This window comes from Aulostomus chinensis, chromosome 9 (genome assembly GCF_037954235.1).
Source record: "Aulostomus chinensis isolate RoL2024-O1b breed Wild chromosome 9, RoL_Achi_v1.0, whole genome shotgun sequence".
Taxonomy (NCBI): domain Eukaryota; kingdom Metazoa; phylum Chordata; class Actinopteri; order Syngnathiformes; family Aulostomidae; genus Aulostomus; species Aulostomus chinensis.
This window is the reverse complement of record NC_141328.1, coordinates 11,486,007-11,502,260: the sequence shown is the minus strand read 5'-3', so window position 1 is coordinate 11,502,260 and position 16,254 is coordinate 11,486,007. Positions and strand designations below refer to the sequence as shown.

At 41.8% G+C, this 16,254-nt stretch overlaps 1 protein-coding gene across 4 annotated transcripts in view; it reads right to left on the bottom strand.

The window, feature by feature from the left end:
* Positions 1-16,254, bottom strand: part of slc2a4rg (SLC2A4 regulator) — a 63,012-nt gene that overhangs the window by 24,690 nt on the left and 22,068 nt on the right. For all 4 annotated transcript variants that reach the window (XM_086213793.1, XM_086213792.1, XM_086213795.1 and 1 more), the window contains exons 3-4: positions 2,582-2,682; positions 1,971-2,209 (exon numbers count right to left, since the gene is read on the bottom strand). In XM_086213793.1, coding sequence (XP_086069919.1) covers positions 1,971-2,209; positions 2,582-2,682 — 340 coding nt within the window. The remainder of the gene's footprint in view (positions 1-1,970; positions 2,210-2,581; positions 2,683-16,254) is intronic.

Sequence of the window (16,254 nt, the reverse complement as noted above, 5' to 3'; positions counted from 1 at the left end):
TTAACGCATAGCACCATCCACCAACCGCTTGGCACTATAGATTTCTTAAATAGGGCCCTAGGTCAGTTTTGCCACAATTAAACAGGACATTTTTTGTATAATTCCAGATGGATTCACGCTTCACTCTCTTCACTCATGAAACCATGCACAAAAAGTCAAGAATGTCACCTCAAAGCTATTGACAGTTTCAACTGGACAATGGACACTAAATACACCTACTGCATGTTGATTACATTGGTTTCCTATCAAGCATAGGATACATTTTAAAGTTATGGTTTTAGGGCCCTGCATGGTCTATCATCTGACTATGTGACCATCCCCATCCTTATATTCCCAGTAGGTCACTTGGGTCTTCTAATCAGGCCCTACTGGCTGTTGAAGTCATGGCTCCAACTCTTTGGCTTACTCTTCTCATCAGATCGCTACTCTTGATGGCATCACCCTGACCCCGAGTACAACTGCAAGGAACCTTGTAGTCATTTTTGACCAGGACCTTTCCTTCAGCTCCCACATAAAGCATGTAACTAGGTCCGCCTTCTTCCATCTCCGCAGTATCGCTAAGATTAGGAATTACCTTTCCCAGAGTGATGCTGAGAAACTGGTGCATGCATTTATCACTTCTAGGCTGGACTACGGCAACTCTCTCCTGTTAGGATGTCCCAAAAACTCTCTAAAGAGTCTCCAGCTAGTCCAGAACGCTTTTGACGGGAGTTCAGAGGAGAGAACACATCTCTCCCACTGGCTTCCTGTAGGATCTAGAATCGACTTCAAAATCCTTCTGTTGACTTATAAGGCTCTTAATGATAAAGCTCCATCCTATTTGAAAGAACTCATTAGTCCCTATTGTCCTACCTGAGCACTCTGCTCCCAGAAAGCAGGTCTTTTAGTGACTCCCAGTATCTCTAAAAACAGACTGGGAGGTAGAGCCTTCAGTTACCGGGCTCCTCTACTGTGGAACCAGCTCTCTCCATGGGTCAGAGAGGCAGACACTCTAACTACATTTAAGTCTAGGCTTAAGACCTTCCTTTATGACAGAGCTTTCAGTTAGGACTGGTTCAGGTAGCTCTGAACCATTGATAGCTATGCTGCTATAGGCTGAGACTGCTGGGGGACACATCTGGTTACATGGAGCCCTTTCCTCTCCGCTTCTCTTCCCTCCTCTCCTGAGATGATTAAAACCCTTGATGCACGTCATGAACCTCAGTCCCTCAAACATTTTAGCGAAACCGAAATGCCAAATCTGTATAGCCATGACAAAGTTGAGAAAGACCTCCGAGTTCTTCTCAACAACTACAAACTTGTGGTTGAGTCGCACCATGGAGCCTTATATCAGCCTCACAACTCACTACATTACTGATGAGTGGAAACTGGACAGGTTTTGGACTACAGGAAAAAAAAAACTAACCAAACTTGCTGACCAAAATTCAGTGTTTGCAGCTTGATTTTTTGAATTTGATGTTACTTTTTTTCTTTTTTACTGAAAACATGCCAAGTGTACTGTAGGTTTTACTCAGTGACTCCTTTGCACTAACGAACAAAAGGCTGTTATGTGTACTTTAAGTAGTATTATTTAGAGTATCAATTTTATTTTTGTCTTCTTATAGATGTAGAAAAATTTGTGCTTGGTAACTTTTGCACTATTTTGGATTACCAAATCTTTTTACTGTTTTTATCATTTTGCCTTATAGAGAAATTCCCTTACTTGACGTACTGTTTGCAATATCACTTACTGTACTTTTTGTACTTCTTTTATGTTTGTTTGCACCTGAGTTTAATTTTGTGTTTGAATTCTGCATTCTGCACAATAAATGCTTTAAAAATGACATTTTCTTTGCGTTTTCTTATCATTTTTACACTTAAATTTATATCCCGATAAATACTATTACCGTGACAACCACAATTTATACCATGATAAGAATTTTAGGTCATATTGCCCTGCCCTAGTCCAAAGTTATGACACACAGCTTTACCTTTCGCTTCCGAGGTATGGGGTCCTCAAACATGAAGTGCGTACTCTCTGTGATATCCTCATTGACGTCATCACCCTGGGGCGAAAGCAGGAAGTTCTTGTTGGTATCGTTGGACAGAGGTGGGGATGGTGTGGAGGGCACTGAATGGTCACTGGCATCCCAGCTCCAGTTGCCACTGGTCGAACTGCTGTAGCTGGCTGACAGCACCTCTTTCCAAGCCCCACTACCTGGCTCTGGGACTGCAGTGCAACAGATAATTACAGTCAAGATATTCAATCAATCAGCAACTTTTTAAACATGGGGGGGAATCAAGGTTTATTTCAATGTTTTCCCTGTTGGCACAGCTGTGTCAATCAGAGTCAAATAGGTTGTGAGCTGTTTCATGTTGCCTCACTGATAAAAGAAGGAGGGGGGAAAAAGACTTTGACCACTGGCATGGTTGGCATGGTGATGGCAAGTGCAGGACTGTGACATGACTGAACCGTTGGTACCAAGCACTGGGTTAGTTACACATATGTATCAGTATAAATCAGTGTTTAAATGAAAAACTTCTGCTGCAGTGCTTAGATGTGCAAAGTTGAATGTAACTGACATGAAAACAGTAGTGTTACCTGTGGGGGCAGCGGACGGGTAGAGCACCAAAGGGGATGTGGAGAGTGAGGTCAGGACAGTGGCAGCCATCACCTCCTTATCAGCATGACCTGAGGGCTTCCTGCAAAACACACAAATATAGATTAACCATAGAGTGGATAAGAGTAGATCATCATCAGAGCCAGAGCAAAGAGGGATACATAGAAGATGTCATGGAGAAGGCTTTGTGGTGCAATGCTTGTGCAACCCCATTTTCTCTTCCAGCTCAGAACACCCTGTACTGATATCCACTCTCAGCTTTAACTATATTTACACTGCCTACCTGAACTGGCAGCACACCTACACACTCACTAAATAATATGCACATATACAGTGAAGCAATGGTGTGTGTTTTGGCATCAGGCAAGCTTATGAAAATGTGACCAATCACAACAGCAATCCGTGTTATTCTGCAATAATTTGATGCCCCACCTCCCTCACACACACACACAAACAAATACACACATACACACACACACACACACGTCTACACGCACAAATTCACACAACACAGAATACAGTGAAACACAACAAGACACAGAGGCACAGATACAAATGGACTGCAGCTTTAAGAGGTTCTCATCCCGCCCCCAACCTCTCCATAACACAACCAGAATAAACTGGTTTGAGGCATTCTCTCAGCCAAGACCTAAGACCTGGCAGACATTCACTGTGAGTCTCTGTGCAAACACAAACTCAACAAAAAAACTTCATTCCACAGTCCAAAAACACAACTATGCTGTAAATCAGAGCACAGACATGTACCTGGACCCTCATACCTAAAAAAGTGAGTTGTCCCTAAACACAGAAACAGTGAAACAAGTGTTTCAGGTCACTGCAGATGAGCAGGTGAGTATATAGTGGATAGGGAGCAAAAAGTTTGCAAAGGAATGCATAAGATTTTGAAAGAATCTCTCAAGAGACTGCCTACACACTTAACAGTGGTGCTTCCTCCAAAAATGCTAGTTTTACTGTCCAATGCATAAAAACATGGGTCCAATGTGTGTGAGAGCTCCAAGTACAATGTGGGAAAAACCGTTATGTTTAATTATAAAGTGCTACGATGGGAAAAATTGCATAATGCAACTACTAAAGCTCACATCACAGCAAAAATACAAGAAACACTCAGAGAAAAGGTAGAAAAGTTATTGTAAATGCATATATACATTCAGCGTGCATGCGTGCGCACACACAAGCACGCGCGTGCGCACACACACACACACACACACACGCACACACGTAGTCTGGGCAAGAGATAAAGAGATAACCAGATTAGCCGTGTCCTGTTTCAATAGTCAGCCTTGTTTTCAACACTGAGCAGGACCAGGGACATGTTTTTGATTTACGTCCTGCCCCTTTCCTAAGACTTCTGTTTCGCTTTACTTCATTGTGTTGCCAATAAAGGCAACATGTTGTAAAGCTGAATCTAAAGATGAAAAAATGGTGCTTTCAGTTCTTGTAATGGAAAGCTTAGAAGGCATTTAAGGTTCTCCTGAGGTAAGGTGATTTATGCCATTTACTTGTCTGATAGCAAGATTACATGAAAACCTCAAACACAACTTTCACCAAACTTGTTGGAGGGGTAAAGTGAGGGTTAATGATGATGGGCTGATCCGTTTAACATGGCAAGAACTTGCATGATTTTTTTTACACTTTACTTGTTTGTCAAAGGTCTTAAGCTCCTATGTGTCAGCAAGATTACCAGCATCCTATCGCCTTGGTGGGGTTATGAATTCTCCAAGTGCCCACTAGTTTGGCCTATCTATGCTGTGGAATAGCACTACTGACAGGGGCGCAGTGGAAATACAGTACTATGTATTCCCTGGAGTATTTGAAAATAGCAACTGTGTTTCATTACCGTGGTAAAATACAACACAGATACTGTGATGCAAATAAAAGTGAAGACAGAAGTAAAAAAATGTGGTGGGTCAAAGTAACAACCTGTCAAAAAAAAAGGCAATTTAGAGGGAACAATTTAGAAGTGAGAGTTTGAATAAACATGAGCAAATGCAGCTTCCACAATCCTCCATACTGTGCAGTATATGAGAGTGATGACACCACTTTCACAGCCACAAGGACCAGTTAGAGGCTGACATCATGAGACTAGGGATGCAAACAATTAATCGGTTATCGATTAATTGTCAATAAGAAATTACTCGACTAAAATAAATTAATTGCGTTTTGAACCAGCAATTCCCTGTCAGTCCACGTGAGGGCGCGCTTGACACCAGAAGTACTTGATGTACACATGGGAACATATGTAGGATGAAGAGGTCTAAACGGAGTGCAGTATGGAGCCACTTCAAGCTGATTAATGATGACAAAGAGGCCAAATGCAAAATATGTGGAAGAATTTTAAAATACAACAACTCCACAACTTTGCTGAATTACCACCTAAATACGTCGTATTCAGCCGTGTTTCAAGGAGCAAGTGGTTCTCAGCCTACCATCACCACAGCGTTGGCAGAAGGGTATGTGACTCCACGAAAGCAGAGGGTATTACCCAGCGGATATGTAGCATGATTACTACAGACATGCTATATATCACAGTATTTCTCCATGTATCACAGTTGAAAGGCTAAAATCCGCTCCTCACTTTTAAAAATATATATATCCTGTCTTTGTGAATATACTATTTAAGAATTGTGTTTTGCTGCCAAGTGACAATGCACTAATTTATTTCCATGTCAAAGTAGTCTACGTATTATTACATTCTTCTATTTGTGAATGAATGTGTTGTTCCCTGCCCTGAATAAATCTTTGATTCAGGAACATGATTTGCATTTTTTTCTGTATATCATAAGGAAGATAGCATTTTATGTTATACAGTAGATAGAACCTATTGATTCAGGGGGAAATGAAGCTTCTTAGAAAAAATGCCGCTTATCAATTAACTGATCATCGATCGATAAGATGGAACAACTATCGATTAATGAATTACTCCATAATTTGCATCCCTACATGAAACTTAACCTTAAAAGATGGTCTCTCATGATTTTGTGACATTGTGATCTCACAAAACTAGTGGCATCACAAAGGTAAAGTGAGACTGTATGCGGGAAGAAGAATATGAAGCAACAGCTGGTGATTGTCAGTGGAATACTGAACTGGAGTCCACTAGGCTAGTATATCGTAGATGGAGTCGTTCTCCAGGACAGACAGAAAATAAATTAGAATGTTGAATTGGTGACATGGTTCACAAAATATATTCGGAAAGCTACAGTAACACAAAGAACTGGAATTATTAGCTATCCCATACCCTGCTGTATACACCATGAATCAAACACAAGGACATATGTTGGGATGCTTAAAAAAACATGGCTGCTGTGTCATGGTTAAAAAAACACAATGTTTGATAGATGACAACCTTTTCCAAGCCTTATGGAGGGATTTCTAATCAGACAATATAGAATACCCTAGAAATTATATGGAAGGTTGTACAGTGGTCAGGAAACCATCCAAATACATCATTAATTCTATTCAAATGTTCAGAAGTTCAGGAAAAGAAGTGCAAATATCAACTACTGCATGCAAAAATTAACTATTTGTTCATGGTGATAAACAGTAGGTGGCAGGTTAGTTCTCATCCACCACTACTGAAGGAGTACGCAGTGAGATCATGTAATTAAGAGCACCAGTCAATCTTCAAAATTCAAACAAACATAAAACACAAATGCGAAAAAACAAACCAATGGAATAGTTATACATTTTGAACGACTCACATTCCAGCTATGTGCTCTTGAAAGAGGTCTGGGAAAAGGCTCTGAGAATCAAAAGCCGTGACGATCATATACAGAGTCAGATTCAGCTTATGTTTCCATTGCATTTATATGTATTTATTGTTATATTTTACAATATAACAATTTTTTTCATCTCTTCCAAATGAAAAAAAGAGGCAATATTTAGAGATATATTTAAAATGTCAGTGTTACCATCTGGGTGGTTTTTGAAAATGAGCATAAAAAGAGCTGAATGAAAATGTACCTACTGTCAAAAACAAGATATCAATTCATTACTAGTGACAGCTGTGCATGGCTGCTGGTATCTGTTTGTGTCTCAGTGAAACACAAAACCACACAAACTAGATGATGCAAATCAAAAATATTTCCCACTCATTCATTTTCTCTCTCTCTCTCTGTCTTGCTCACGCGCACACCCATACACACACACACACACACACACACACACACACACACACACACACACACACACACACACACACCAGACTCCATTAATAACCCCCCAATTTCCTGACATTGACTTTTCCCTCCTTCTGCTTCCTGGCAGAACCCTGATATTCCACTGCAGTTTCATTTCGGAATATTCATGTCTGTGTGGTCATTCATGAAGCGCTGTTTTAGATACTCTTTCTCAAGAGTGTCAACTGCTATTGATTCTTATTCATTCTGACAGGGGAAGGGCTCATCCGTTGCTATCATGACAATCATGATCTTACTGTAAACACCAAATTAGCAGCAGATGGCTGCCACATTCTGCCATCATAGCCACATAAATAACAGCCATAGCACTCTTGATCACTGTGTGTTTCGATAAGCACTCTGTGAGCAAATGTGAGCTACTCTATCACTTCCAAGCAAATGCAACAGTAAATCTGTATCCTGCTTCTTATGAAAGGCTCAGGGAGATTTTTTTTGGAACAGGTTATACTAGGATTCCTTTATTTAGCATTCAGAAAGAAGCGATAGAGGTTGTTGTCAACAAAGTTGATCTGTGGTTATGTGTGTTGTGTATTTTGCAAGTTTTTTTAGAATTCCCAAATCAGAATGTTTACCAGGGGCTGTCAGTCAGATAATAATAAATATATGGCATGCAACCAATTTGTGTGGTATAAATGGAACATTCCTCCTGATGAACATGCTAAACACATTAAAATAGATAAACACACTGTGCAGTATTTTAGATTAAATTTAGTACACAATATAAGATTATGACCCATGTCTTTGGCAAACATGTTTATGAGAAATGCAATGTGAATCAACAGATAATCTTTATCCTTATTACTGTACAAGTATGTGCATATGTCTACTGCATGAATGTGTTGATGCCTCTGGTTGGCACACACACACACACAGAAACCCACACCCTCTTGCCAGCTTCCCTTAAACTGAACTGGCCTTGACTTACAAGAGGTGAGTCCAGTCGTCTGAATTAATTATTCTTAAGAATTACGATGACCTGGATGACTGAGAATATACACAAATACATCATGGCAAGAGGGTTCCAGGTTGGAACCCTGGTTAGGGCACGGGATCTTTCTGTGTGGAGTTTGCATGTCCTCCCTGTGCCTGCGTGGGTTCTTGCCAGGTACTCCCATAGTCTAAAGATATGCAAGAGGATACTGGGCTAATTGGATACTCTAAATTGACTGTAGGATGTGAGTGTGAATGGTTCTGTCCATATGTGTTGCAATGGACTGGGGACCCATCCAGGGTGTGCCCCGCCTTTTGCATGAAGGCTGCTTGGATAGGCTTCAGCCACCCCGCCAACCAGGACAAGCGGTAGAAAATGGATGGATGGAGGTCTGTGACGCAGTTTATAAACTTGTTTTTTTTTAAAGGTGCCATACAAATAGGTTTTTTATTATTATTATTAGTTATGATCACCAAGTTTTCACCAATCAAGTTTTTTCTGAACTTTCTTGCGCTTCCTTGTGTGTGTGTGTGTGTGTATGTGTGTGTGTGTGTACACACAATATAACACGTGTATGGAACCAAGGGTTGCAAAGTGAACAAAGGTTCCAAAGTTTGCTTTTTTTTTAAAGTTCAGTATAACATTCAGAGAATATTTTTGTCCCCTCATTTTCCATTTCTGAAATACACAACTACAACATTGTGCTTTTGTTGTGGAAATGCTTGGAACTTCACTCTATATTTCAAACAACACCTTCGCCCCCATCTCTGCGCAGTGAGAAGAAAACCTAAAATCTGCCAAGTGTTTGTGTAAGAGTAGACTAGGTTACCGGATACTCTAAATTGACTGTAGGTGTGTCTGTGAGAGCGAATAATTGTCTTTCTATGTATTGGCCTTGCAATGGACTGGCATACCCCGCCTCTCGCATGAAGGCACCTGGGATAGGCTCCAGCCCCCCAAAAATGTGTATATAAATATATGTATACACTCACACATACATATATATATATATATATGCATATATGTACGTGTGTATATACAGTATATGTATGTATGTGTGTGTGTGTGTGTGTGTGTGTGTATATATATATATATATATATTTATATATTTATATTTATATATATATATGGCTGCACGGTGATGCAGTGGTTAGCACTGTGGCCTCACAGCAAGAAGGTTCCGGGTTCGAGTCCCGGCTCGGGCGCAGGATCTTTCTGTGTGGAGTTTGCATGTTCTCCCCGTGCCTGCGTGGGTTCTCTCCGGGTACTCCGGCTTCCTCCCACCGTCCAAAGACATGCAATTTGGGGACTAGGCTGATTGGATTCTCTAAATTGACCGTAGGTATGAATGTGAGTGTGACTGGTTGTTCGTCTCTGTATGTTGGCCCTGCGATGGACTGGCGACCTGTCCAGGGTGTACCCCGCCTGTCCCCCGATGCTGGGATAGGCTGGGATATATATATATATATATATATATATATATATATATATATATATATATATATATATATATATATATATATATATATATATATGTGTGTAAATATATCTCTATCTATCTATCTATCTATCTATCTATCTATCTATCTATCTATCTATCTATCTATGTTGTTGTGGCTTAGTGACTTAGAAATTAATGAGATACAACAACAATTCAAGGGGGAGCTAGGACCACAGGTCAGCGGGGGATGTCATCATCACCCCCCAAACTGAGATTGGGTACCAAGCCCCAATAGATAGGGCCACAGGCTGGACATGGACATGGAGCATAAGAAACAATACTCTCCCCGAAAGACAAGGATCGAGGCCAAAATAAAGGTTGTATGTGCAGAGAGGCTAGCTAACTAGCAGAGCTGCAGTGAGGACACATGGTGAATAAAGGTGTGCCCTGGAAATACACCAAGCTATCCATACCAGAGGCACTTGAAACTGCAAAACAAAGGTTAAATGCTCTCGCCACCCAACTGAAATGTTACACCACGGAGATAGAGGCCAGGAGAATATACAAGACATTCTCCACCTACCCAGCCAAAGTGCACTCTCAGCAGCAGGCAAATAACAACAAACCAGACTCACCAAGAGCTGAGATGGAAAAGTACAGGAAGGGCATATAGGAAAAAGAAGCATCACACAACGCTGATGCACGATGGCCAGTGGACCAAAGAACTGACCACAGAAACTTTCCAGAACAAGAACCAGTAACAATCTCAATGGCAGACATCCAAGACAGAGTGTCAAAGACAAAGAGCTGGACAGCAGGGGCCCTGATATGATCCACACATATTGGCTGAAAAAGCTAACTGAACTCCATGCCTTGCAGCATAGATGAACCAGCTGCAAAATGATGGGGTGCACCCAGAGAGGCTAACCCAGGGCAGGACAGTCCTGATTATGAAGAACACCCAGAAGGACCTATCCCATCCATCTACTGACCAATAACCTGCCTCTCCACAACATGAAAGCTCATGTCAGGTATCATAGCGGCTAAGATCAGTAACCACGTGGGTCAATACATGAACGGGGCTCAGAAAGGAATTGGCACTAACACCCGAGGAGCCAAGCTACTGGTCAACAGAATAGTCACCCAAGATTGTAAGAGCAGACAGACCAACCTGTGCACCACTTGGATTGATCACAAGAAAGCCTACAACTCATGGATACTGTTAAACATCAACAGTAAACTGAGAGACTTCATCAGAAACTCGATGGGGATGTGGAAGAAAACCCTAGAACCCAACTCAAAGCCAAATTAAGCCAAAGCTAACATCAAATGTGCACCCCTCCACCGAGGGTATGCACTGTCACCGCTACTGTTCAGCATAGGCCTGGATCCCCTCAGTCAGATCATCACAAAGAGTGATTATAGATACTAATTATGGACAACAATCAGCCACCTGCTCTCCATGAATGACATCAAGCTGTATGCCAGGAATGAGCAAGAAATTGACTCACTGATTCGCACCACCAGGATCTACAGCACCGACATAGGGATGCAATTTGGATTCGACAAATGAAGCCGGATGGTATCAAGGAGAGGCAAGATGATCCAAACTGAAGGGGTCAACCTACCAGAGGGAAATACAGGAGACATCCAGAGCAGCTACAAGTAACTTGCGATCTCACAGGCTAATGAAAATGGACAAGTACGGCAAAGTCAGCCGAATGGTAAGAACAAGGCCTGGGCCATCAACTCATATGCAGTGCTGGTCATCAGATATCCTGCTGGGATCATAAATTGGCCAAAGGAGGAGACAGAAGCCACAGACATCAAGACCATAAAGTTCCTCACCATGCACAGAGCGGTTTACCCTTAGTCCAGCATCCTGCAGCTGTACACTAAGCATAAAAAGGGAGGATGAGGACTAGCAAGCATCAGAGCCACTATCCAGAATGAAACATCGAAAATCCAAGAGTACATCTAGAAGTCACTCAGGAAAAGCTGCTCAGTGAATGCCTCAGACAGCTGAAACTGGATGAGAGTGAGGAGGGAGAGGAGCAGGCATGAATGAACAAACCCCTAAATGGCATGTACAACCACCAGATTGAGGAAGTGACTGATATCAAGAAGACCTACCAATGGCTGGAACATGGTGGACTGAAAGACAGCACAGAGGCACTCAGAGCAGGCCCTAAGCACAATAGCCATAGAGGGGACCACACTAGACCAGACCCAAGGTGGAGGCTGTGTACGGATGATCCTGAGACACTCCAACACATAGTAGCAGGGTGTAAAATGCTAGCCGCAAGAGCACCCATGGAGAGGCACAACCAAGTGGCACGGATAGTGCACAGAAATATCTGTACAAAGTATGGACTAGAAGTACCCAAATCCCAATTAGACATACCACTAAAATTGGTTGAGAACAACAGCGCTAAGGTAATGTGGGACTCTAGCTTCCAGCCTGACAAACAGCTACTGGCAAACGAACCGGACATAGTAGTGGTGGACAAGGAGCAAAAGAGGGCAGCGGTGATAGATGTGGCCATGTACCAGCTGGTGCCAACGTCAGGAAGAAGGCTAAGAAATATCAGGGGTTAAAAGAAAAGCTAGAATGGATGTGGAAGTTCCCTGTGGGTAGTAAGAGCACTCAGGGCGGTGACCAACAGCTGACACCTCAATCCAGAAGAGCGCAGTCCTAGGAACAGCTAAGATACTGCGTGGAACCCTCAAGCTCCCAGGCCTCTGGTAGAGGACCCGGGTGAGATGACGACAAAGGAACCACCCTGAAAGGGTGAGAGAGACATTAGATAGATAGATAGATAGATGGATAGATGGATAGATGGATAGATAGATAGATGGATAGATAGATGGATATAAAATATCTTACATACATATATTCACACAAACACACACACACACACACACACACACACACACACACACACACACACACACACACACACACACACACACATATATATATATGACATGCTGCATTTGCAGAAAGCAACTGTTTGCCTACTCCCATGTTGATATGATTAATTTAAAAAAATTAAAAATATCAGGTAAGGTAGATTTAGATTTAGAGCAGATAAAAAATATGTGATTAATCGTGAGTTAACTATGGACAACCATGCAATTAATCTGATTCATTTTTTTAATCGACTGACAGAGAGAGAGAGAGAGAGAGAGAGAGAGAGAGAGAGTATAGACATAAATATAGATATACACATATATTTAAAACAAAAAAACATATTTCCTTTCTGGGAGGAAGAATACCTTTCAAGTACCTTTTCAAATCTACAGCTACAGTGGGTGATCGTTCCATTTTCAAAAGACAGATTTCTGGACGAATATTAACCATAAGCACTGGACAACTTGTTTGAGGTCTATGTACTCTTACTGAGAAAATAAACACAGACTACCTGGAAAAAGGATTTGGATGCTAAAGAGAGAAGAGGACAACAAAGTGGAAGGGCCTGATTAATGTAGGTAACTTTCATAGTTATGAGGTAAGACTCAAAGATGAATCAGAGCTGTGTGGTCTAGTTTCCATTTGGGGTGAACACTTCCAATAATAATGTATGTTGCCGCCTCACACCAAGTTTTGATTGCTCTAAATAGCAGTTATCTATCCAATGTGACCAACATGATCCTCATAACAGGAATCAGGGGTTATTTGTGTCTCTGTATGTACTGTATGCCTATGCTCGTGTGCTTGGTTCCCATCCAAAGCTGCTGTGTAAGTGTCTTTGTGTGTCTTTGGCCAGAATATTTTGCATGACCTTGACAGCTAAACATGCAAAAAGCACTGTTACAGAGATACCACCAGCAATTTTCAAACACAACTCTTTTTATCATGCATACTGTTTCCATGTTGCATTTTCTTTCCATCTGCTTATCTTTCCTTGGCACAAACAAATATTGAAGCCAACAGTGGAGGAGAAATGCTCACCAAAAACAGACTGTTTCCAGTCATGACATACTTTTCTGTAGACAAGATTTTTACTAACTTATCTCTGAAACATGACGTTTACATCATTCGTCATTCTGCACATTCAGCAATAGTATGAGAGAGGCTCAAACAGAGTAAAACAGGAACCACAAATCCACAACAGCATTGTAAGCTATACATTTTTCTGACACGTGATCTGGTATACATCTCGCTTTCCCTTGGTCGTTCATGCTTTACAAGGTTCAATGGATCCCAGCTGGCTTTGGGGGGAATTTTGGATGTGTACTCATGCTGTAGATGATGAGTAGGGCTGAACAATTTGGAAAAAATATCTAATTGTGACTATTTTGACTGATGAGTCACAATATTAGACAGAATTAACATTCTCGTGTCCTTATTCACATTTTAAAAGAAAAACATGTTGAAGTGATTAAGAAACAAACTAAATGTTTTCTTAGGCCTGTAATTCCATTTGTAAGGGTGCATCAAACCACATTCAATTTTGATCCAATCCTGATACATATTTTCAGTTTTGACATGATTCTCTGAAGTAATGTCAGTATTGGTACCGGATTCTAATAATCCCAATTGATATCCAATCTCTTACCATCTATAGAAGAATAGAATATCTCTGCCACAACCCAATTTTTCATTTAGAACTGTACTTTGACACACATTTTTCCTTTAGTAAATTTTAATGTCTATATTTGTTAATGTCGTGAAAACTGGCCAGCATGATGTTGATGGTTACTGCAGCCTGACACCTGCCCCATACATTCTCACTAATAATAGTACACAACCTCTGTGCCTCCATCCCCCATCATAGTGCCTGGACCCCACTCTATTACATAATGTCCTCTGCCCTGCCCATCCTGTACCCACATGTTTACTGGAGGGAACCACTTCCTGTGTCTTGATCATTTCCATCTCTATGCACCCAACAGCGCCTGCTGTAAATTCTAAAAGAATACAAATGTATTAATAACATTAACGCAAGCAACAAACATAGGCATACAATGAATTTGCAGGCATCTTAGTAATTCCTCCATTGCTGTGCAGTCTATGTTGTCCCTTACATAAATCCCTAGGCTCTGAGTCCCCTGGGGAGGGAGAAGCTGATGTATGGCAGGAGCCATGCTTATTCAGTCCCAAGTTAAAAAGCCCTCTTTTTCTCTCTCAATCCCTGAATGCAATCTATAGCCTTAGGGTCAAGCCCAAACAATGAATAGCTTTGTCATTGCACAATAATAGAAGATTGTCACAGGGCAAAAAGCATGATTCCCTCTTTGGTGTCTGACTCTCCGCACCTGCACTTGCTATCACTAAACATCGTCAAAAGCTATTTCCTTCATATCCAGTGTCCCCCACAGGCTGAGAATTTACTTGTGGTGGTGGTTACAGCATTGGCATGGTGCGGGATGAGCTGGTTCAGAATTAAGATGGCAAAAGTTTCTGAACTCTATTTCTTACAAAAAATACTGATTATTTTGATTATGAAATAAATTTCAATTTCTCACATTTTTTCCAGCAAAGTTGGCAGTTCCTGTGCCAAGTTGTGCTCAGCAATGAATCTTTATTTCCATTAAAAAAATATTCCAAGACCTGTATACATCTCATTTAGCTTTATGACTGAAAGACGGAAGGCATTTCATAACCTGATTATGTTATTCCAGTTGACTTCTTCACATGCAGCTGTCATTTAAACTGAAAGTCAAGTCAATTTTATTTGTATAGCACCAAATCACAACAAAAGTAATCTCATGACACTTTAAAAGTATAGCAGGTCTAGCACCACACTCCTTCAAAGATTTTACACCCAACAATTCTCCATGAGCAAGCACATCCTGCAACAGCAGCAGTGAAAACCTTCCTTTTAACAGGCAGGAATATCGAGCAGATCCAGGCTCAATGGCAATGACCATCTGCTTTGGCCGGTTGAGGGGACAGAGAGCAGGAGAGCTGGGCAGACACACAGAGAGATAATGGAGAAAGACAGATATACGGAAGGAAAGAGAGGGGCAGAGATAAAGAGGGGGAGAAAGGGGAAGAGAATGATGGACAGATGGGGACATGAACAGATGATGCTAAGGGTGGCAGCTTTAGTCTCTTCAGGTCTGTAGCCATCACCAGCAGCAGCATCAGTCAGGGATCCGGGAAGTGGGGAAGCACAAGGGCTCTGGAGGAAAAGACGAGTTAGTAACACATACAAGTATAGGAGGACAGCGAAGAGGAGAGAGAAGCCCAGTGCACCAAGGGAGATCCCCGGTAGTCAAAGCCTATAGCAGCATAACTAAGGGCTAGTCTCAGCCAGCCCTAATTTTAAAGCCTGATTTATGCTTCTGCGTCGAGACCCCTACGAGGACCCTACACCGTAGCCGGATGCGCGGCTCCAAAAAATCCCGACTACGCATCACGTCGACACGTGGTGACGTGAACGTCGAGGACTGTGATTGGTCCGCTCAGAACGTAATTTCCGGTTCAGTCGCAGCCCTATGGTCGCAGCACAACAACAACACCGCCATTTTCAAAGTTTCTGTGGGGAAAGCTCCAAGAAAAAATGGACCGAGCCGAAGAAAGGATGATCGATGAGGTGCGCAAGTACGACCACCTCTACAACTCCTGTTCGCGTGTGAATTGTTGTCTGTGACCGGAAGAAAACCAAGGAATCCAACAAGAGCCCCCCGTAAACAATACAAAAACAAAGCCACCTCCCCCTCTTGCGGCTTGGCGGTGAATTGCAGAGCAACGCTTTCCCTCGATGCAGAACTATAAATGCTCAGTGACAGCGTAGTGACGGCGTAGGTACGGCGTCAACGCGACACAGAAGCATAAACCAGGTTTAAGCTTTATCAAAAAGGAAGGTCTTATGGCTGCTCTTAAACATATAGTGGATGTCTGCATCCCAGACTGAAACTGGGAGGGGAGCCTGATAATAAAGCCTCTGGCTCCCATTCTACTTTTTTGAGACTCGAGGGAACACAAGTAACCCTGCGTCCTGGGAGCGAAGGGTCTGAGCTGATAGTAGGGGACTGTGAGCTCTGTCAGATATGAAGGTGACTGATTGTTGAGGGCTTTGTATGTTAGAAGAATAATTTTGAATTCTGTTC